Genomic DNA, 24,391 nt, shown 5'->3' on the forward strand with positions numbered 1-24,391 from the left:
GACGGAAATAGCATTCATTTTATTACGGATAAATCATGAATGATACCTTATAAGCTAATACATTTGCGCTCTTTTATGCAGAATCTCTTCAAATAAATAACATATAATAATTTCAATATTTCCTGCAATACTGATTTTTTACTTACATCAGCATGTTATAAGTTGATATACACCGTATTCGGCTTGGCTGCCTTGCCCTTGGGGTATAAGAGATGAGACTGGGGCTAGGGAAAGGGGAGGGGTGGTCCCTTATGCAGGAGGTGACATACTAAGTATCAGCATTGCTAGCCAGCTAGTTAAATAATAATTGAAAATGGTACAAGCGCCTGCTTCGGGGTTTTGATTCACCGTTTTATCTTGTCCTTCTTGCTTTTTGGTGCTCCTTAAGCTTCAGCATCTTTGACCTTTTGTGTGCTATTCGGTGTTGCACATGGGATCTTCGCTTACCAAAATCATCTTCTGAAAAGCAAAAGGAAAAATAAATATAAAAAATATTTTGGATTATCAAAAAAAAAAAAAAAAAAAAAAAAAAAAAGAATAAATGGAGAGAAAAAGAATCAAGACACACAGCGCCCCCCCCCAAAACTGAGATCAAATTATGTTGATGAAGCAGAAAATGGAAAACAGTATGCAAAAGGAGACCATGCAAATTGGTTATTATTGTAAGTATAGGTAAAGAAGAGGTGGAAGGAGAAAGAGAGTGAAAGATGGAGGGATGCTGCAAGAGGCTTTGACAATTAACTCTGTCCCATAATAACACCCCCACCAATTCCCCTAGTTAATTTTACTCCTATCCCTCCAGAAATATCCTTTCTGCGGTCCCTTGTACCAGTTATTAATATTACACGGTAATTCCTACCTGTAAAGACGTACTCTTCTTTATTATTATTGGCAGGTCGACTGTGAACAAACTCGGTACCCTTGATCGAGTCGGTATCATCTCTGGAAGACGAAAGTCCATAAAAGTGCTTTGTAGACTGAGGTTCATCAATGGTCGTTAATTGCACATCGCTGTCATCATCTTTAAAACTAGAATGGCTGAGAATTTTATTCTCGGTATCCAAGTCTAGGTATGGTCTTTCATCCGTGTTTACGTAACTGTTTTCAGTCGGTGTTTCTGGCTCATCAACAGTTATTTGTTGATCACTTTTGTCCTGGTTCTCTGAAGTTACTTTGGACAGCGGCATTTCGAGGTTTTTGTTGTCACTGTTTTTTGGGTACTGTTCAAGATGTTCTGCTGCAATTTTTTTACCATCAGTTTCTGAGCTGTTGGGTCTTTCGTTAGCTGAAAGATGTAAACCACAAGGCTATCAGGCAATAACTGACATTAATGATGATGATGATTGATGATGATGATTGATTATGATGACTGATGATGATGATAATTGATGATGATAATGACTGATGAGGATCGTTGATGTTGATTATATATTATGAAAGATATAACAACTCAATTGAAAAGGTTTTGATATGAGAATTATTGTGATGGAGGTCAATAATGACAACTGGCTAGGAACAACTAAGGCCCCGTCCACACGTATCCGGAAATTTTTGTATCCGCAAATTATTTTTCGCGGATACGAAAATGTTTGCGTCCACACGCAGCGTATTCGAATCGTTTTCACCGTCCACACGTGTCCGTTTTCGTAAAAGTTGCGGATACGGACACAAAAATTTGCGGACACTTGTGGACGCAACCCGTATCCGTAAAAAAAAATTTGCGGGTACAAAATTTCCGGATACGTGTGGACGGGGCCTAAATCACACAAAGGGGGTCAGTGAATGTGCTGATTTGTTCTCTCCTAAACACCCCTTTGGTCTTTGTTCAGCAAAACCCAAACCCTCCCTACCCCCTTCCCCAATGACAAAGTCGCTTTGTAGTAGCTGATTAATTGTCATAATTTAGGCCCCGTCCACACGTATCCGGAAATTTTCGTATCCGCAATTTTTTTTTTTTTTCGTGGACATCAAAATGTTCGCGTCCACACGCAGCGTATTCGAATCGTTCTCGAATCGTTTTCACTGTCCACGCGTATCCGGAAATTTCATGATCCGCCCTGATGCACGCTAGTGCCTAGTCCCTTCTTAGCGATAGTGTTTCTTATTGAGCATGCGCAAAATCGTGTTTATGTCAGCGTATTCGAAAATTTGCGTATACGACCGTCCACACGTATCCGTATTCGGAGCGTATTCGAAAATTTCCACTCTGGAGACCGTTTTCTAAAATTTCCGGATACGGATACAAAAATTTCCGTACACGTGTGGACGCAACCCGTATCCGCAAAAAAAATGTGTGGACGGAGCCTTATTTACCTTGTTTCAACTTTTCCTCGTCGATGGAATTTCTATCGCTTTCATCGCTTACTACAAGAAACAGGAAAAAGGCATTAATAAAACAGCATTTGGCCATTCTTTACTGACTTTGAGAGCATGCCGTGCTGCGGCATATCAGTTCCAGAATCCTGATTGCCGGGTTGGGTAGATTTGTTTGAACAGATCATGAACCTGCTCTATCATGACGCTTACCTTCAACTATTTCTTGCTGGGATTTTAGCTGACCTGCTTCACGTTTATCTGAATGGGATTCCTGTGGTGTGTCTATCAATATAAGAAATCTTAGCAAGGAACATCAACCGTTCACCGTTTTCGTTAACTAATGAATTCATTCAATAGATGAAATCTTACAAATCAAAAGCTACCGTGTTTTCTAACAACAGGTAATCGCAGTTCACTTTCGACCAATCAAAAGGCAACTTCTTCAACGCAATCTTCTATTTTTCTTTTTATCATTGAAACTTGATATTTTTTTATTTATTTTTCAGATACAACCACCCCTCTTGTTGAGGATAATTGGTTGAGCAGTCAGCTGATAACCAAATGTGTTTTGAAATAAGGCTTTTAGTAAAAAATAGTACAAAAATAGAGTCAGGCAAAGGGTTCCATAGATTTACAGTTCTTGGATAGAAAGACAGTTTTGGATTTAATAGCACATCTCAGATAAGAAGCAAAGATTGTCATTTATTTCTTACGTTTGGCTTGATCAGTCCTAGTAGGTTTTTTTAGGTTGTTATAAGTAGGTAGGCTATCACAAAGCCATTTACGACGACACGATTTACAGCCTACACTGTAATATCGATTTAGGGTCACTATTTGAGTTTTATGAAATTAGAGAAATTTTGACATAAATTGTTTTCTTTTGTGTCTGATTTGTTGACTATTACACGTTGACTAACATTTTTTATTTCACGGGTTAATGTATGACCTGTTTGACTGATTTATCCCTCAGCGGTGACAACCCAAACACGCATTACATCTGAGTCCAAGACTTTGTAACCTATTGGCGTTGAATTTGCTTCGACTTATCACTAAAAGTACCGAGATGATGCGCAATCATTTTCAAATCGCCAAGTACGAACGAAGTGCATTCTGGTCTATCTTGGGTATTCCATATGACGCCATTTAAGGCAGAAAGATGAACATTTGGTGTTACCCAAGATTACAATGCATCATGATTAATTCAGGAAAGACCTAAAAGCTGTTACTATCAATTTTCTGCATATTTTTGTGTTGTATGAATGGTTAGTGCCAGTCTCCGCGCAGCCCACGGGTACCCAACCTCAGCTCCCACTCTGTTCTGCCAGTTTTCAACCTGAATATGAGTGTAGAAAGAAGTTAAAAACTGAACGTACTTGATCTTTTGAAAGTATTTATTTATCATTGATTAATCATTTACATTTCAATAAACGACTTTTGACTCCTTTTTTGGCCCGAAAACTTTTAACACTATTCGGGTTTTCGTAGCAAAATGTCTTTGACTGAAATGCTTATCGTTTACCAAGACACATCTTTGTTTTAGTACTTTTCAACGTACTCTTCTGGCACATTATGACCCTGATTTACTTCCTCTGTAGGTTCTACATGTTTTCCATTCTCTGTATAGGACTCTCCCTCGGGATTGGGATTCGCTTGATTGGATTCACCTGTTGGCTGAGCATTGGTTTTATATCTGTCACAGTAGTTCATGGCAGTAGGCACTTGATCTTTATTCAAAGCGACATTATAGACTTGTATACAAGCGATTCTTCCTTTGAAGTATCTGCTATCTCCTTTCCTTGCCCCAATACGGATAGCGTGGTTAGTGGAGGTTTCAATCTTGCCGATGTTATTTGATGCTGCCAGATTTCCGTCGACCCACAATGAAACCACCCCACTTGATGAATCGTATGAGAATCCCACAGATTTCCATTCATTTTTTTGAAGGTCGCTCATCAATTGGGTTGTAAAACCCTCTTTTTCTCTTTTAGTAACACGGACGAAGAGTTTTGGACCAGTTACAATCCAAAAATGTACCCCCCAGCCGTCGACTTTGTAATTGAATAGCGGGCCTCTCTGCTCAATGAACACTTTGGCCAGGACAGTCATAGATCCTTTGGTGTCCAAGATGCCATTTTCTTTGTTAGGTATCTCAATGTAGCTGTTTGCGTTGCCTTGAAACTGGTAGCTTCCACTAGCCTGGCCATTGTATCCTTGAGCAAGTGCTACATTGCTAGCCACGCCTTGGGGTGCTTTGCCAAGGGCATCTCTTGTCGTAAACTGAGCGTTAAAGGGATAGACGGCTATCGGCTGAACTCCTACCCCTAAAAAGCCATTGAAATTAATAATAGTATCAGAGTTCGTGCATGATTCCTCAAAGCGGATTCCAGTAATTTCTATTGACTATATGATAAGATCCAATTGATAAGCGTGTAAATCGATCGGTAAAATATAATCGAATTTACCACCCTATGGTTGACGTGCGCACAATTGATTGGTCACTGAGTCGTTTCGTTGGGGTATTGACACCAGGGCGTCGATATGATAAGCGTGATGTCAGGGCGCGTCTGGTGTATCGTCAAAATCTTGGCAAAATGTTTACTATTGCTGTTAGTTGGATCAGTGGTTGAGCAATATTCTTCGGTTACCATGTCTTGTCTAGCATTCCTTTAAATTGTTACAGTTGGGTTATATAACTTGGTTCGTGAAAGCATTATAGCCTTTCGGCTTCCACCACGCTAGCTGTCCTTTCCTTAGTTATCATTTGTTACTAAGATGAGTTACTCAGTCATTAGTGGCTGACTGTCTTGAATGTCTCTCAAAAGTTCATTGAGTATTTTATCAGTCGTTACCCGTCCGAATGAACGAGATGTTACAGAACTGACAGATTGTTAAGTATGCAAGCCAGTCTCTGATTGGTCAATAGAGAATTAGGAGAGTTAAAAGAATGATGCAAGTAGGGTAGATTCTTGGTTATATTTTTGATTGACCAAACAACATCAAAAATGATTAGTCATAAGTGAAGGCGAGTTACGACTGATCTAAATCTCTAAGCCGGTTTCTAATTGGTCAAAAGCAAGTAAATTAATTGTTACATATAGCCAGTTTCTGATTGGTCAAAATTGAGTAAGTTATATTGATGAATATATCAGCTGTAAGGTTCTATAAGGCAGTTTCTGATTGGTCAAAAGTGAGTAAGTTGATTGTTACGCATATGTAAGCAAGCTTCTGATAGGTCAAAAGTGAGTTAGTTAATTGTTACATATATACATATATATGACTGAGGAATGAAGAGGAGACTGTCAGCAGAGTAAAAGATTCTGTAATCTAGTTTCTGATTTAATAATTAAATGTAAGATTACGGATAAAACGTTTAGATTTTTTGCAGTTTCTGATTGATTGGTATATTCCGCAAATCAAGTTTACCGCTAAGAACCAAAAAAAAATTTTTTTTACGATCAATTGAAGAAAAACACCCAGATTTTGGGGCCTGTTTGAGATTATTAAAATGGGTTTATTTCTTTAGAGATACTTCTAAAAATTATCTCAATCTCGTACCCAGAGCCTGCGTTTCTTCTGGCCTGCGGCGAAGAACAAGGGCTCTGGCATAATCCATATTAGGAGACCAGGATTTCTTGGACTTCCGGTATAACAGCGCACGCGTTCAAAGACATGCCAAAAATTAAAAATCTCTTTCCCCCTATTTTTAATTTTTACTATGATTTTGACTTTGATTTTGACTTTGATTATTTTGATCGGTTATATCTCACTTTCCGAAAATTGCGCATGCGCTAAAATATGAATTATGCCAGAGCCCTTGTTCTTCGCCGCAGGCTAGAAGAAACGCAGGCTCTGGGTACGAGATTGAAATTATCTAAGATTATTAATTAACTTACCCGCGCCTGCGCATTGTGTGGTTGAACATTAATGAAAGATAAAAAAGAAAAGAAAAAAACATATATTAGTAATATGAACACTTGTTATTTACTCTAATAAGAACATTATTATTATTAATTATATATATATTCATAACAATGTATAAGAACGTTTTTGGTTTGTGGGGTCAGTAGATTTAATTTTTAGCCCACCCCACTGAGTTTTAAGGGCCAAAGGAATTAGCATTCACCTTCTATTGCAAAGCTTTTACCGTGAAGTTGTGTAGTGTGTTGAGCAATATTTAGTTTCCTATGCACAGATTGCTTTATATTTACATCGCTTCACTATGGATTTTTGTTCACTGAGACAACTTAATCTTTACTTAAAAAGCTAGAAGTTTAAGGCCCTGGCTAAACGAGGAAACATGTTTCCAGAAACATGTTTACCTAACTGTTTCCTAAGGTGGCAAAACTGTCAGGAAACATCGGGAAACAATGTTTCCATGCGTCTTGGAAATATGAAATGCCTCTGCCGCAGAGCAGAAATAATTTTGGAAGCAAAATTTGTTGCACGCAGCAATGTTTCGCATGTGGCTAAACTGGGAAACATCGAGGAAACATGCACGCTGTAAACATGTTTCTGGAAACATGTTTCCTCGTTTAGCCAGGGCTTAACAGAAATCAATAGGCATACAGCTCAGCACATGTTTTTATATTTATTTGAGTGGCAACTTTAAACTTTTGCTTTTGATTTTCTTGCGGATATCTAGTTAACTAAGATTTATGTCAAATGTTCAACTTCACATGAGCCGCACGCATTGAAAACATTCTTTTATGTCATTAGGTCTGGCTCATGTGACGTGTAACGTTTGACCTAAGTTACAAGTTGAAAGTTACATCTATTCATTTACACAGTTTTATAGCTTTATCTATTCGAATTTACACCTAGATTGCTTAACATAAATAAGTAATTATAGTTGAATTTAGCTGAATGTTGTACGATTGTTGTTGTTGAATGATGATACCAGCAACGACAATTTTTAGCCAAGCGACTTTGCGCAAAAAATACAATTTTGTATTACGAACAGTATGATAAGGTACGATGAACAGAAGATGCTTGTAGTACCGAAACTAGACGGCTATAATTAACTGTTTTCTGTTTCAGAGAAGGACTATGTGAATCAAACGAAAGCCGTTGAATTTGACAAGACGTTGCGAGCTACGGAATCGAAATTGCGCAAAAAAATCGTAGTTGCCAGACTAGTTAACATCAGTTGCAATGTAATTTATGTAATTTATCAATTTACAAAGCCTTCTATATTTACATAGCTTTAGTTTTAGTCTTAACAAGGAGTACATATGTATAAGAGAAATATGCTTAATCTTTTTAGGCGTATAATTTACAGAATTTAACACATGCTTTTATACATGTATATATTCATTTATTCAGTTTTACAGTTTTACAGTTACATCGCTGATCAATACCAATATACATGGCATTTTTTATAATGTTTAATAGGCTGTTTATTTCAAAGCTCTTTGCACTGCGCACGAAATCCTTGATTGAGACATAAGGGTAACAGGGTATAACCATTCCGCGTACCACCTCTTACTGCTGTGTGCGGGCTCAATGCTAAATAACCTGGTCTCGCATGGCAGTTTAGCTGCATGGCACCTTGCTGGGGTTACTCAGTATATGCGATTTTCTTCTCCTCCCTCTTAAACGAAGGTATTTTTGACCTAAACCTAGTGCGGCTGGAGTGCTACTAGGTCCCTGAGCCGGTTATTAGTTATCTGGAACAAATACCTGTGCTGCAAACTTTGTCTTTTATGGTCCCCACCAGACCTAGCAATTTTTCAAACCTTCTAGTAAAAACATGATATTTATCGCCTGCCATGTCTAATAGTTCACTAAAATCATACTCCGTTCCTACACCAATACTGAAGACGCTTACTCCAGAATTACGTAAACGTCGTGAAGCATCAGGAACTGATTCGTGGTCGTTTGCTCGGCCATCAGTCAAGACAATCAAGACGTGTTTCACACCCTTTCTTCCGCTTACATCAAATAGGCTGTTCTTAGCGACATCTAATGCATTAGCTGTATTGGTCTCTCCTCCTCGACCCTGTATTTCCTGCACGCGTGCCACCACACTTGACACATCAGTATACTTGTTAAAGTCAAATATTACATCTGCTTTTGTTTCAAAACGTACAAGTCCAACGTGAGTGCCACCAGCGCGAATATCGAAAGCCCTAACCAACGCAATAATAAAGTTCTTGCAGTATTCAAAGTGATGTTGAACATCGATGCTACTTGAAGCGTCTAATAAAAAGCCGAGGTCTATCGTGGTTTTACTGGGAACTGAAACTGAAGTGGCATTGATTTAGAAATATCTGACTATTTGTTAGTTGAGTTTGACTCTGTACTTTATTCAAAGACAGCGTTTTCTCCGAAGGGACAGGTTCCATTGAACTAACTACTGCTTCAGAACACTAACTGTTGCCCTGAAAAAAAATCGGCTAAATACTGTACAATAACCGCCAACAAAATTGTTTTTAGCGTTCGTAGAAGCCCCGAAAATGAATTTGGCGGGAATTAGCGTGGTCAGTTTTCTCCGTATTTTCTTCTTTCTCTATTCAAAATCATCTTAAAGAAACCTCGAAAATGACTTTGGATTTGATAGACGTAGGGATTCTTTTCTCCCTTCTGCTCCCATCTTACCAAATCAATGGACGAAGATTGGTGACACATTATACATGATTCTACGATCTCCATACGCAGGAGTATATAACTTGAACATTATAATATCGTAATTCTGGAGCACTGCGTTTAGAGACAAAATATTTTATCCCCTGATTACGCTTAGGCAATTACTAACCAAGGAGGGTCTTAGGAAGCTAGAGGGACATGGACATCACCACTACCAGGCCTAGGGGAGGGGGAGGGGGGTAAGGGGGGGAGGGGGGCGGAGGTGGCAAAATTTGGCTTCTAAGGCTCCGAACGACGTTACGCAATACGTCCAACAAGGCATGTGTGTGAAGTTAATTTATACTGCTCCGCGAGAAAAGTTAAATATGAAATAAAACAATTGGAAGCAAAAAGAAAAGTGCAAATTTTAAACACTTTTTCGTGAATCAATCACATTTTCTGTAACACCAAACCTAATAAAATACTGATAATCAGTAGATATAGGAATTGAAGAACGTTTTATTTTCTGACAGTTTTTTGACCGGTTGCCCCACAAAGCCGAAAATAGTATGCAGAAGAAGAGTATGGATTTTATATTTGGATGAGAGGAAAATATAGAGCATTCCAGTAAATGGGCGTCAACAATTTGAAACGAAATAACCACAACAATAATGATAATAATAACAATAACATTAAAAGTCAAACCTGATGATCCTGTTGTAATTGAACCTAAAAGAGAAAAAAACGTAAAAATAAGGATTGATGGATTGGGACATAAATCAACGTTATTGGAACAGAATAACTCCCAAGTCATAAACTAGACAAAACATAGACGCCATGTTGGATGATAAGGCTAGAATACCATCACCATCAACAGCAGTTTTTCTTTTTCAAATTTAGATCCTCAAGACAATTAAGATGCCACTTTAGCCCGGCTAAAAGTAAAAATACCAACCTGTTTGTGAGCCACCAGAAGTTGTACCTTTGAAAAGAAAAGAAAACAATTGTTTTTCATTTATTCCTCATTGGAAATTAATATATTATTTATAGTTAATTACCTGTTTGTGAGCCGCTTGTCGTAGTTGTACCTTTACGGGAAGAAAGCATAGATATAATAAAAGAAAATGTTTAAATATTTAGGAAAGGTGCGGGGTTTTTTTTATTGGGGGGAGGGGGAAGGTGCATTTTTATTTGTTTGGGGGGAGGGGGAAGGTGCCTTTTTTATTTGTTGGGGGGGGGGGAGGGGGAAGGTGCTTTTTTTATTTGTTTGCACTATTCAGTATGCAGTATTCAGTATTCAACACTTTTTGAAATAGCTGTATATAAATGAATCAGTAAACTGTGGGTCGATTGATCCGGTTGAAAAGTGCTCGGTACGGTGAGTTAGAGCTAAGCATAAATGAATAAATGACTCTTGTATGGGAAATCAAAACATGGCATGACATGCATCGCTTGCTTGCGCTGCTGTACGGTTTCGCTCGTGCCGACGCGCCACTCAAATGAGTTTTTAACGTCTTTTTTTTTTTTTGTCATTTATATTATATAATATGCCTAAGAGTACGAAGTTTGTTTTCAATTATTGTTTTAGCTTGAAGTTCAAAAAGATAGTGTTAAAATAAAACGGTCTATTTCAAAAATTTGAATTTATATATATACATATGTTCAATTATCTAGCTTGGTACTCACCTGTGCTACCCGAGTTTGATTCTGTAATAAAAAGGAAATCGAAGAAAAATGAAAGAAAGAAATGTAAATGGGATAATCAGTGAAAGGGGAGCTAAATGAATTTTAGATAAATTAATCTTTCAATGCTTCAAATCTCATAGTTTCTTTGAATACATATTTTCCATTTCTCATTTCACTTTCATACCCCCCCCCCCCCCCCCCCCCACCTCTTCCCGAATTAGGTTGTGGTTAGTAGTATTTGTGTAGCTGTTTAAAATACTTGAATCAATGAACATACCTTTGCAAGCTTGGTCCTTAATGATTTTCACCACACTACCCAAATTATCAAATTCTGCTTTGAACACGTGCTTGTCATCAGGATCAGTTGCCATGACGTCAAGCTGCCTTTCATTATAACCTTTGCCTATGCCGAGACTATATATATTAACTCCAGAATCTCGAAGTTCTTTTGAAGGGGCATCGACGCTATCGAATGAAATTCCATCAGTCATAACAATCAAGATATGTCTCACACCGCTGCGAGCACTGGCATCAAACAGCTCTTTTTTAGCCAATCTTAATCCCTTTCCAGTTAAGGTTCCACCAGCTGTGTATGTCACACCCTCCACAGCTGTCTTCACACTTGACTGATCAGTGAATTTTTTGAAGTCGAAAATAGTTTTGGCGTTGTTGTCGAAACGTACAAGCCCAATGTGCGTGCCATCAGCAGAAATTTCGAATTCCTGTACCATTTTAACGATAAAGTCTAAACACTTTTTAAAGTTGCCTGGTGCTCCTTTTGGAGGAGCTTGGATGCTTCCTGAAGCATCCAATAGGAATCCGAGGTCCACTTTGGCTTTACATGGTGCTGAAATCGAAGAAAAGCGAACATAATTCAAAAAGGTTCTCGCTGCGCAGACGCGCTAACAGGGACCACTCTTACAAAGTTAACCAATAGCTATGCGAAAAAACTTAAACCAATCAGGAGAGAGCAGAGCAGAATCAGTCGTGTATTGACTTCGGCCAATCACATTGCTTTATACGGCACTTTTTGCTAAGAATATCCCAGTTACTGTCATGGAAAGTTAGCCATGCCTTTGCATCGAAGCGAGAGAAACGGTGTGCTTGCAATGTGAGAGACCTCAATATTTGAAGAAGGTGTTAAAAAAGGTCTCTATGATTGCAAGCTCACCGTTCGTCTCGCTTCGATGCAAAGGCACGGCTACCTTTCAAGATGGCGCAGCGAACTGTTAAAGGGACTATTGGTGACTTATGTAAGAGGTGTCACAGAAGAAGTGTCTCACATCAAAACAACTGATCTAAAAAACTATCATTCGATTGCTCTTTTAGTGCATCAGGGTCAAGGTAAAGACATCAATGTATTTTTTTTTAAAAACAGATCCATTATCGTCGCTACTTTCATTTCAGCGTCAAAATATTTACATTAGAGACCTTTAGCATCGTGTTTACTGCTAACGGCTGACCATTAACCACTGGAATTCAGGTCCTGGGAAATGCCCGCAAACATGAAGAAACATTTGACATTAATGACATTCAATATGGCGGCTCTTCCAGCAACAACTTCGTTATGTTGCCTTGCTAAACGCCTGACGTCAAACTGCAGTTTGAGTTTTGTGTGCCTAGCAAGAGCGCTGTACTAAAAGTCTCTATTGACGGGGGACGGAGGAAGGAGGGCCTGACGGGAGGAGATTGTTGTTTGATAAGACAAAAGTTTAGAAAAAATCAATTTCCAGGCACCCGATTTCTAATATAGAGACAATTTGGTCGTTCAAAACCTTGGGCAGGAGGTAGTGGTGCAGGAGGTGGTGGAGGTGGTGGTGGTGGTGGTGCTGGAGGTGGTAACGCCGGTGATGGAAATAAAGGTTTAGATGGAGGTTGTGTTGCGGAAGCTGTAATGAAATGGAAAAAAAAGTCAGCAAAAAAATTGGTTAATTTAGGAGATTCCTCTCCCCCCCCCCCCCCCCCCCCTTCCTTCTAATTTTTACTGATAAATATATTACAAAAGCTGCATTTTTAAATTTATAATTTTAGTGTAATGGTCGCAGTTTCCAATAGCTATTGTAGATTTTGCTTTGTTTCTAAACAAGGTATTCGAAGTGCCTGGGCTGTAATATCTACCTTTTTACGAGAAAAAAAAAAGAAAACATACTCAGGAGAATGGCATGAGGGGTAAAACTGAGTACAAATGAAATGGCGTTATTCTTATGTCTTCAAGTATTTTAACAACAAGCAAGAAACCCCTTGCAGCACGTCGGAATACAGCTTAATTTGGAGGACACATCAATAGGTTTCCAATTCTCAGGAGATTTAAAATATTTTGTTTTGTCCTACAAATTGAGCTGCTTTGACGTCACTTGCAAGAAATGATACTCTAGGGCAGGACACGTGGTCTTAAATGAGCAAAGCATTACGCCCAAAGTAAATAGTTCTTTCAATCCATAAAACAGTAATGATATGATAAATGGGTAAATTTTACACCGTGAAAAGATGAATTCATTTTATCATCTTTTCACGGTGTATAATTTACCTTTTCATCATTACTGTTTCATTAGAAACACTGACGCAGCTCACACTAGTTTTTAACTTGTTATCTCTTCTTTTTATTTCAATCCATGTTCATCGAAAATATTAGATAATTCATACCTGCAGCTGGAGATTGTGTTGCACCACCCGCGCCTTTAAAAAGAAATTAAGTTCAAAATCTTGGATTCAATTTGTCAGTAGAGAGATATGTCTCAAACTCAAGAAATCATTTTTCTTGGGGTGCAACTACATGATTAAAAATCCCTTGAGACATAAATAACAATGGTACAGCCGCCATCTTGGATGATCTAACAGGAGAAGCAAATAAGGAATGCTTTGTTATTGTCAACCAATATGACGGCTTTTTAACATGCAACCCAAGAATGTAAACACCTGCATTTCATAAAAACTTTTAAATTTCAGGCTGAATTTGTTCTTATATATAGGATGCTTTGTGGCATTAAGGTGGTTCTGATATGGTGTACAGTATAAGAAATATAAAACTGTTTTCCATGTTAGATACTCTGATCAAAACAGCCAGGTGATCTCGTTTTGACAGCCCATCAAAAACCAGCCAATCATCGCGCAGGACGAAATCTGATCAGGCGGCCCTTCGAAAAAAACATGGCGGCCGAAAAAATTACTCTGAATCTTTGCTTCCCTAACTACTTTATGGACTAGTAATACATTTAAAATTCTACCTATTCTTATAATGAATACCTATGGGTCAAATGGTGCGTTGTGGTTTCAATTCTTTTACGAAATTATCGTGAAATGATAGCTCTTTGTTTGCCGATAAACAACTAGGACCGCCTGATCAACTACAACAATTCTTTGCGCGCGTTCCTCAAGATCACCTGGGGAGATCTGCGAGAACTCACGAGAGAAGCGTAGCTCCTAAATCCTTAATGCCTTTTATACGGGTGTTTACTGTATTATATGCTCGAAACATGCGATCTAACTCACGGCTAACTCACTAACTGAAATTTCAAAGGATGGGTATGACAGAGGGAGGAAAAGCTGAAAACCCAATACAAAACTTTTGAATCATAGGAACCAACCCGAGTACAGGAATCAAACCCAAGACTCTAAAGGGTAAACCTAGAGAGAGGGTCTATAGGGGAGGTTCTTTACCACCCTTGGCTTACCTTTACAAGCTTTGTCCTTGATTTTTTCAATTACGCCGTCGAGTTGGTCAAACCCTGTAGTAACCACGTGTTCAGAATCTGGATCTGTTGCCATATCTTTCAGTTCAGTCTTATCAAATCCGTTACCAACCCCTATACTAAAGACAGTCACTCCAGAGTTACGCAATTCTTGTGCAGGCTCCGTCACGCGATCATTTGATTTTCCATCAGTCATGACAACAAGAATGTTAGGCACGCCCTTTCGTGAACTGGCGTCAAAAAGACCTGTTTTTGCTAATTGAAGTGCTTTTCCAGTGTTGGTTCCTCCTCTAGGATATACAATTCCATCGACGTATTTAAATATTGATTGCTTGTCATTGAACTTATCAAAACCGAACTCTACGTTGGAATTATGGTTAAAAAGTATAAGTCCAATGTGGGTGCCCTGTGGTGAAATATCAAATCCGTCGACTAGTTTTTTGACGAAATTCTTGCACTTGTCAAAGTTTCCAACACCTTGTGCTTCGATACTTCCTGAACCATCCATGACAATGCCAAGATCAACAGTAGCTTTGCAAACTATAAACAGAAAGAGGAATAGAGGTATGAATTCAAATATCGTTATAATAGAATGAACGAACGAACGAATCAATGAATCACATGGACCACGGAGACGGGGATGCCGGGAGCAATACCCCCACCCCCTCCCCCCACTTTTCCCTCACAGTCTTTTAGTCTCCTAAGATACGAGATACAAGATACGAGATATTTTGTTGCCTCTTTGTAAATAAATTTACATCGGAGCTATATGCAATAAAATTGAATCATACAGACAGACAGACAGTATATATATATGTATATATAAATGTTCATATAATTATTTCGATAAAATGCGTTACTAATCCTAATCATCTTTATGCAATATTATAAAAGTATTGATTTTTATTTGTTTTGTTGTTGTTGCTTTTTTTCACTACGCAGAGCAAAACAATTGTAAACGTATTTTGCTGCAGCTGATTGTAAAATATGGGGAGGATCTATCAACTTCAGGAACAATTGGTCCTCCGTAAGGGAGTTACTTATGTCATACATATATTTACATTTTCCAATCTAAGCAGCCCCCCCCCCCCCCTCCTTACTTTTTTAGAGTTGTCCGTGGTCCTTGAATCAATGATGGTTAAATAGATGGAAATATTATATCTCTAGTAGTAAATTAAGCAAGAGACGTTCAGCTCGTAGGAGTTTGAAACATACGGTACTGGCTCACAACCCGTACATGGTAAGACTTGCCGTAAAATTGAAATAGTTTCTTATTGTCTTCAAGCAATTTATTCAACCAGAAGCTAAAGTAACAATGATAATAACGACGGTGATAACGATGATGATGATGATAATGATGATGATGATGATGACATAATGGTAATGATAATGATGATAATGATTAAAAAAATTTTTGTATTCCAATATTATACTCCTATCCAAGTTCTTTTTGAGAAGGGTCCATATACACCCTTACCTTAAGTCTAGATTCCTACTATAAACATTTTCAGTTGATTATATTCAAACATTACCAGCCTTTACCTTTGGGTGAAGGGGTCGTTGGCGCAATTGGTGGTGGAGGTGGTGGTGTTGGTGGTGTTGTTGGTGGAGTTGGCGGTGGCGGTGAAGGAGAAGGAGGCTGGGTCGATGAAGGGAGTGGGGGCGGCGGCGTTGTTGATGGAGGAGGTGAAGGAGTAGTTGAGCCTGTGGCTGGCATGACAGAGGATGCAGCTGCCGTTGTACTTGGCGGTGGGGTCGTACTTCCAGTAGCTGGCATAATTGACGAGGCTGATACTCCTGTAGTTGGTGCTGCTGTCGTTCCAGCTGTACTGGGTGCTGCTGTGCTGCTCTGCCCTGATGAAATTATCAATCGATTAATTAAAAATTAAGCTTTTGAGTGGAACGTTTGTTCGTGCAAATATTCCCACAAACCATCCATCAGTTAGATTTTATACAGGTGAATAATGTGTCCCTTTTTCGCATCCTAAATATAAATATATTTTAATCAACCAAATAAAATTTTGAAAAAGACATCTTACTTACCAATAACCACGCTTGCTGGAATAAAAAGGAAAAAAAAAACATGAGTCGATCAGTCATATTTGTACGTTCATTTTTATCTCTCCCTCCCTCCCTCACTTCTTAGCTACCTACCTCCATCGCTACCAACCAGCCTAAGTACCTACCTACTTACATCTATCACTCCCAACGACCTACCGACCTACCGACCTACCGACCGACCGACCTACCGACCTACCGACCTACCGACCTACCGACCTACCGACCTACCGACCTACCGACCTACCGACCTACCGACCTACCGACCTACCGACCTACCGACCTACCGACCTACCGACCTACCGACCTACCGACCTACCGACCTACCGACCTACCGACCTACCGACCTACCGACCTACCGACCTACCGACCTACCGACCTACCGACCTACCGACCTACCGACCTACCGACCTACCGACCTACAAACAAGTCAAATAACTTACGCAAGCAGAGAGTTACTGAGCAACCTCGAGTTTCATATACTGGCCCAGAGCATGGGTTAGTTGGGACGGGAGAGTTACAAGGACGATATCTTGACTGGATTCCCTTTGCGCCATTACAGGGTTGAGCACAGGAAGACCAAGCTGACCAGCCACTGTTTTGATTTTTTTCCATTGGAACCACAGTCTTGTTGTTTTGAACAAAGCTAAATACGTGAGAAAAGAAGAAAAGAATCAATCACATAAGCATGGGCCATAAGAACATGACTACACGTACGTTAACACAAAAGTTCCCTCCAGATCCAGTGGTACCCCATCAACCACTTAGTCGTACTTTCTTTTGAAATTTTCTCAAATAATTGGACTTCTGAAATAGAAACCTGCATTTGAATGGGGTCCTGGGGTCCACGCTTCTCCCTTGTTACTTGTGGCCAATGAACAATTAACCTAGTGAGTTTAGTTTTGACTGCGTAATCGGTTGCTCAAAATGTCAGCACATTGGTAAGCCGAGCTAGTTATGTTTACCTGTAGACTTCGTTACTTAGTGGCCCACCCTCTCCGTCACCTGCAGAGGATTAGATTAGATTAAAAAAGAAAGAAAATGATCCATTTGATACAATCAAATATTAAGAAATCATTGTATTGGACGAGGTTGAGCAAAAGTATCGTGATTCGTTAGTGGCGAGCGAGCAATTATTTGCCGTTGCCAAATTAAAATCACGATATTTTCCGATAACTGAGTTCAATAACTGTTTTATCATTCAAATTATTTTTCCCATTTTCTTTTTGCATTTTAGTTGTTTTTGCTGTCTATCAAACATAGGGAAACGAGCCATGACAAATGTAAAGTTACTGCGCATGAGCGGAATATCATTTGCAGCAAAACGGCTTTGCACCGTAATGCGCATTAGCAGATTATTATTTTTAGGCAGTTACTTGCAGGTATCTCGGCCAATCAAAATGACGGAAAAAAGAAATTCGAATGATAAAATAACGTTCTTTCTTATCATGGTTCATGACGAGCAACGCTTGTTCAATTTACAGCCCAAGCGTGTTGCGTGACAAGTTGCACCAAGTTGTTGGCTGCATTAGCGCATCTTGTCACGCGTCCTCCTCGATTAAGAATATTTCTTGCATTATTATTTTTTCCTTTAGTATGTTCTGTTAATTTTACTGTTCATTGAGAAATTTGAGGGCCAACAAAGCTGTTTTAAAAAAAAACCTCAAAGTTTTCCTATTTCTTTACCTTTACAGTTTTGTGATGGTCCATACTTTTTGTAGCTTTCCACCGAGTTCATCTGCCCGAAGCACTGACCTCCATTCTGAAGGGCAAACAGTTTAAAGTTCTTCTGGCTGGCCACTTGTGCACACTTCATTAATGCATTTGATCGCGCTTTGTAATTAGGATTCTTGAGTAATGGATGTTTTCCTTCTTGGCTTTTTAAAGCTCTTGCGTTCATATCATCGTTCCAGCAGCCAATGCTCTTGAATTCTAAGTGGAAAAATAAACAAGACGAGCTTAAAAGCAACAGTAACAGCAACAACTACAACTACAACAGCAACTACAACAGCAACAGCAACTACAACCGCAACAGCAACTACAACAGCGACTACAACAGCGACTACAACTACAACAGCAACAACAGCAGCATCAACACCAGCAACCAAAAAGCGCGCGCATGCTTATAGGTTCAAATCGAGTTTTCAGGCAGACATTTTAGTAAGTAAAAAAACATTAAGGCAGTCGTGGTAATACTCCTGTCGCGAATATCGCTCGCATGGGCTGCCTGTGTACTGACATATTAATCGATCTTCAATAAAACACACCGTCATGAACTAGGACCTCTAACTTTTTATGTTGTGTTAGTCACAACAACTCCATTTACAAATTCTCTGTCCTACAGGGTTAGCCTCGATTTCGTGTGGAATCGGCTTGGAATATTTCGGTATGCATTCCAATGAAGGTCCGTAGAATTTCAAGGCGTTTACATTGTTGAAATTGTACATTCTTTACCTTACCGTTGGCATTTGCGAATATTTGGACACTGAAATAAGGTTAACCCTGTATACGAGTCTGGGATCAAGGAAAACAGCGGTATTAGACTAATTCGAAAATGGTCTAACTATTGGGTTTTGTAGTGTACTTCCCCCCTCCCCTCCCCTCCCCTCCATTCATTCCTGGAGCTATTAAAAACTGCTCAAGCTAAACAGTATCCGTCAATTCTACGAGCCAATAGACGATTTGCACTATCAGGTCTCGTGACCCTACCTCCCTTAAAACGAGCAGTTTTGTCAAATTAAAAAAGAGAAACGAAAAGAGTATCTCGGCATTAGTAGGGAGGCGGCGTTTTAGCTCATAATAAGCAAAACAGGAGAAACAGCATTAGATATAAGATTGAATGTTTTATAAGGATTTGTATGGGAAAATGCGCTGGACGGCTAAAGCTTACCAGCCAACACTTTTCTCATACAAATCCTTGTAAAATATTTGATTTTATATTTAATGTCATTTCTTCTATAGTCGACAATTCTAGCTGAAACTTTGCCCTTTCACTAAATTTGAAGTACTCTTTTCATTTCTGCTGTTCATTGTGACTCATTTGCTCGTGTTAAGGGGGATGTGGTCACGTGACCGGTTAGTGCAAGTCGTCTATTGGAACCTGATGTTCATTCGATCAATAAAACACTCACGTTTGCCTCCGATTGTAAATATCTCATCACGATTTGGTTGGGTGTCTTCATTGGCAGCAGCAGCTGCATGCATATATGAACTTTGGCCCGGGTATGCAGAAGTGTACAGGTAAACTTCCGGCAACATAACTTGGGATGCAGCCGCTTGAGCCGGTGCGGGATGGTAACTTGGATAGGAGCTCGAAGCTGCGGGGTAGCTTGAGTAGCTTGCGGGATAGGTAGCTGGTTGGGGGTAGTAGGCTGCCTGAGGTGAGGGATATGGGTAATATTGACCCTGGTTATAATTGGGGTACAATGATCGTGTATGGGAGCTCGCGCTGGCATGAACAGCTTTCCTCAAAGGTAGGTTTCGGAATTTCCTTGAATTGTAGTAAAACGATCTTTTGTTTAGCTTTTCGTCCGCTGAAAGGAAAAAAATGAACACACTAAGTAATATAGCCAATAGGCATACCCTACCAGGTCACGTGACCCTGATCCCTTTTATTGAAGCAGTTGCCATTCCCAAATGAATCCCAAAAATGAATGGAATGAACACCTCCATGTTAGCATGGCTAGTAGAGGGGAACTCTACAGACCCCTTTACGAACTGTTATATTAGTAAAAAGCGGAGGCTTATTAAGTACTTTTTTATCCGCTTTTGTTTATTTATTATTTATTATTTTATTATATTATATTTTTTTGCTATTTTAGGTAGCTTTAAGGTATGTTTTTTTTTCACTTTCAAATCTCTTTTAAGCCGCAAATAATCTAGTATGACCTTGACTGAATAAATTTGATTTTTACATACACCTACTTGCAAGAACGTTGTCATATACGATAGAGTGCACGCACTAAAACCGTGAATATTAAATAGTACTAATTAGTACTATTTCATACAGAATCCTTTGTTTTCTATTGCTTAATTATCACTATTTAGTGCTAAAAATTAATATTTGTTTCACGGATTAAGTGTGAGCACTCTATTAGAACATTAGTAATTTAGTGAGAAATGAATGCATTAAAAGACAAAAGAAAAAGTTCAGCTTCAGTGATCGTCTTTTGTCTTTTAATATAATTCCTATCCCATTATATCACTAATGTTCTATTTTCGCATGACAACGTTCTTGCAAGTAGGTGTATCAGATGTCGGTTACCAGTGAAAGCTGATTCACACGAATTGAGACGAAGGGAAGACTGGGGAGATTTTCATTACACGGGAAGCTTTATAATTCAATATGTATAAATATGGCGAAATAGGGTGTTATTGATAATAATTTAAAGAGTTCAGTTAAAGGTAGACAGATTTGTTGTTATCATTCTGAAAATCGTATGAAGGGAAAAGAAATCGCCCTGTATAAAAATCCCAGATGCCAGATACTCTCCCCAGTCCTCCAAGTAAGGCCATGTTACACGTTGAAACTTTTAGCAATTTCGTCCTCAAAATTTTTCGCGACACAAGTTTCGGTCGCACGAGTAGAAAGCAGTTCTACTTTTCGTGAAACTTTCTCGCGTTGAAAGTTTCAGAAAGCCTAAATTGCGCTTCGTAACATCCCCGTGAAACTTGTCTCGCAACGCCGTCGCGTCACGCACAAGTTTCAGCTAAAAGATTCAACGTGTGTAACATGAAGACTTTTACTTCTAAATTGTGGGGAACTTACATTTTGACTTCTTTCGGTGATGTAGCTTTGATTTAGATCCATGAGTCAATAGGACCGAGTGGAGAAGCAACAAAAGAGAGAGTCCTATGATTATAGACTTGATCGTGGTCATTATGATTCAACCTGTTTCCAATAAAATAGATAAATTAGTAGTTGGAAGATATATATTTATTCTAATAAAGTAAGCCACGCGAACCAGAAAGCACAAATCTGCGATAAGAATTATGAATATGCGCAAATTTTTCTCATCTGAAAAAGATAAAAATAAAAATTAGATTGTTTTTCCAGAGTGACACTGGTAGTTAACACACTTGTGACCATCTTTCCATGATCGAATTGGAGTTTAATGATTTGATTGAAATTTTAAGGCGGGAGGAAAAAACCCTTGAATCAAGGGATAGACGTAATAACCGTTAACGAAAACTCTGAAATGACATGGAAAGGTTTACATGACCCTCTGAAAGCAGAATTATTTTTGGCAAACTCATGATTCTCATGATTCTTGTTTGTCCCACCTTTCAACTTCCTTGAAAATTTTCTTTTAGTATTTTGAGTCATACAATGAAAGAGAAGAAGTTTCGTTTTTCGCTTTTAGACTTAACGAACCATTTGGTAGCCATGAAAGAACCACAATGAAAGAACAATAATAACCGTGACGACAAGCTAGCCTTACGAGCATACAATTACATACATGCATATTCAATATTAAGTTGTACTAGTATTTGAGTCCAGAGAAAATTAAGGAATATTTGTAAATATTTGAAAATCTTTGATCATATCTAGACTCAATATAAAATTCTGTGAAATTTACAACAAAAGATATTCCAAATTGTTTAATGTGTTAAATAATTGATGATTGTTTTAGGTAATGCCACGTTCAAAATGTCGAGAAATTCTTTTCAAATAACATCTTTTGCTATTTGTCAGCATGTGAATCCATCTCATGCACCTAGAATCTATAATCATAATATTTTTCATATTAGCTACAAGTTGATAGTTTAATGGAAATTAAAATAACGAATAAAGCAGGGAAACTGGTGAAAGTATTTAAATGGGATATGGGTGGGGTGAAGAAACCGAAGAACCACACAGCATTCGTCGGTTGACAGCTTTCACTTCTTTCATTGCAACAAAAAAAATCTGCTTTTAAAATTTAAATTTCTAAAACATCGACAAGTCTCGCGATTTTACTCCTGGAACGATCTGGTCTTAGCTAGGCAGACATTCAGTTCATTCAGTTCCACACATATTGTGTTCAAGGTTAGGTTCCACTGACTACCCTGTGCTAAATGAAATATGTTGACAAGCGCTTCAAACTGGCTTAAATTAGATTTTCTAAATCTACTCTGGGCAAGAACAATTGGTTTTTACTCTGAAACATGAAAAAGATTGGTAATTTGTTCATAGATCGCCGGCTCAGTTACTTTATAAATGACGTTTTGACGGAAGTTTTTGGAATGACACTTGGACTAGTTTTGATTGGAAAAGTAAGGAACATATCTAGAATCGGTCTATTGGGCTGGAAACTGTATTGTGAAGGTTTGGTTTAATTTAACATTTATGGAAGGGGCAGGCAATGTCATTTCTACAGGTACTACATACAACATCGTTTGTTGTCTTGACAGGATGACTTGTATTTTATGAAAAAAATGGGACGTGGCTTTTTCATGATATTAATTGAATGTTCAAAATAATATCGGGCATTTCAGTAGTGATACAAAAAAATATCCAAATTTTTGCTTATATTATATGTCAAGCACCCATATGATGCTCATAAAACCTAAGATAAATGGGGCCTTTTTTAATGCAGCAAATTCTTTAACAAGGGAACTTAAAATTACAAATAAAAATATAGAGGTGAGAGGGGGTGGGGGGTGGGGATCTAGGAAAACGAATTTAGACATGGAAATCAAAAAAATTAGAATGTCTTAAAAGATTTGTACCTCATTTTTAAATCCGGGATTTAGCAACGCCCCTATATTCTTAATTCTAAGCTAGTTTAAAATCCAATTAGGTTTAAATGTATATTTTTGGCATAGAAAAAGATATATTCCATTTTTAGCAAGACTCAAAAACTGGTGGGATAGAGTGGCATGTCATGGATAAAATGGATAAAGACATTTTAAAAATTAGAAAATCGATACGATTTCTGTCTCCTCGAACATCATTATAACATACATAGTGAAAAGGCTGTGTAGCTTACTTTTTAGAAAGGAAATTGAATTTCTTTTGACATGACAAAAAAATTACTTTATAGAGGGAAAAAGAGAGAAAACATTTGAAGCTTTTAAGATCTCTCTGTCCGTGCAATAAATATATATTTTTTGTAACAAACAATGTTTACAAATATCCAACCTTCACATGAATTCATACCGGCTTTTTGAGCAACAATGTTTATCTATGAATAAGTTCGTAAAAATAGGTCAAACTGACAAGGAATTGTTTTACTAGGTCAAGCGAAGTGGTGTGGAATAACAAAGATCAATAGTCAAGAAGAATTCCGTATTTACAGATACTTGTAACATCTTTATATAAATTTGCTAACAAATATCAAAACATTTAGCATACCTTAAAGATATCGTCTCTCCTTATTGTTTTATCACGGTCATAATATCGTCCTGATGTTTTGATGAGAGAAAGACGAAATAACCTCGTTTGGTACCTCAGATATTAAATATTCACGAGTGAAGTCGTCCAGTGTTTGCTCCGCTGACCTAGTTGACAGTGAAAGTACTAAATAAACACCAGGGGGCGATTTTTCTTTCCTTCAACTCGTTTGCGGGTAAAAACTGGTTCATGACAACGGCTATCTTCACATGCATTTATATATTCTGATACTATATGAAATACATTTTGGACAACTTTTGTCCTATTCCTTTTTTATTTTTTAAGTTTCCTTATTTATTTGTTTGTTTTTTAAATATATTAAATCGGGAAAAGAGTTAAAAGCACTAACGAGAATTCATTTGCTGTTCATATTTGTCAGTATTCTGAGTAATTTGTTCATCTTCTGCAATAAGTGATATTGAATAGAGTCTACGAGACATGAAAGGCTATTTAGTTCACGGCATTGTCCTTGTTTATTCTGGTGGGATTAAGTTCTGTTTTGTTGTTTGTGTTTATTTGTTTGTTTGTTTTTCCTTCTTGTACTATGATAGTAAAGATACTCAAAAACTATGAAATGATCGAATAACCAACATCACAATATCATGATGGACTATTATTCTTAATTCGTTTAAAATTAAGCCAAAATAATGGAATTCAATATTAAAGGAGGAGGGGCTGTAATGTAAACTTATACCAATTTCAA

At 38.1% G+C, this 24,391-nt stretch overlaps 2 protein-coding genes across 2 annotated transcripts; both read right to left on the bottom strand.

The window, feature by feature from the left end:
- LOC148909935 (uncharacterized) lies at positions 1 to 6,944 on the bottom strand. The gene is made up of 5 exons (XM_089033096.1): positions 6,210 to 6,944; positions 2,527 to 2,598; positions 2,314 to 2,364; positions 860 to 1,285; positions 1 to 459 (listed from the first exon to the last, which is right to left on the bottom strand). Exons 4-5 carry the CDS (start codon positions 1,185 to 1,187, stop codon positions 353 to 355), a joined length of 435 nt encoding a protein of 144 aa, XP_088889222.1. The 5' UTR covers positions 1,188 to 1,285; positions 2,314 to 2,364; positions 2,527 to 2,598; positions 6,210 to 6,944; the 3' UTR covers positions 1 to 352.
- LOC116294037 (uncharacterized) lies at positions 3,690 to 23,737 on the bottom strand. Its single transcript, XM_089032475.1, has 18 exons — positions 23,650 to 23,737; positions 21,082 to 21,204; positions 19,445 to 19,846; positions 18,000 to 18,245; positions 17,279 to 17,318; positions 16,757 to 16,959; positions 16,299 to 16,313; positions 15,798 to 16,109; positions 14,238 to 14,795; positions 13,210 to 13,242; positions 12,342 to 12,455; positions 10,844 to 11,413; positions 10,567 to 10,587; positions 9,939 to 9,968; positions 9,836 to 9,862; positions 9,586 to 9,609; positions 7,990 to 8,559; positions 3,690 to 4,637 (listed from the first exon to the last, which is right to left on the bottom strand). The coding sequence occupies exons 2-18, from the start codon at positions 21,191 to 21,193 to the stop codon at positions 3,853 to 3,855; spliced, it is 4,062 nt and encodes a 1,353-aa protein (XP_088888601.1). The 5' UTR covers positions 21,194 to 21,204; positions 23,650 to 23,737; the 3' UTR covers positions 3,690 to 3,852.
- Between the last annotated feature and the right edge of the window lie 654 nt (positions 23,738 to 24,391).

This window comes from Actinia tenebrosa, unplaced genomic scaffold (assembly GCF_029948245.1).
Source record: "Actinia tenebrosa isolate PJP-AT-01 unplaced genomic scaffold, QUT_ActTen_1.0 PGA_scaffold1__47_contigs__length_23844297, whole genome shotgun sequence".
Lineage (NCBI taxonomy): Eukaryota > Metazoa > Cnidaria > Anthozoa > Actiniaria > Actiniidae > Actinia > Actinia tenebrosa.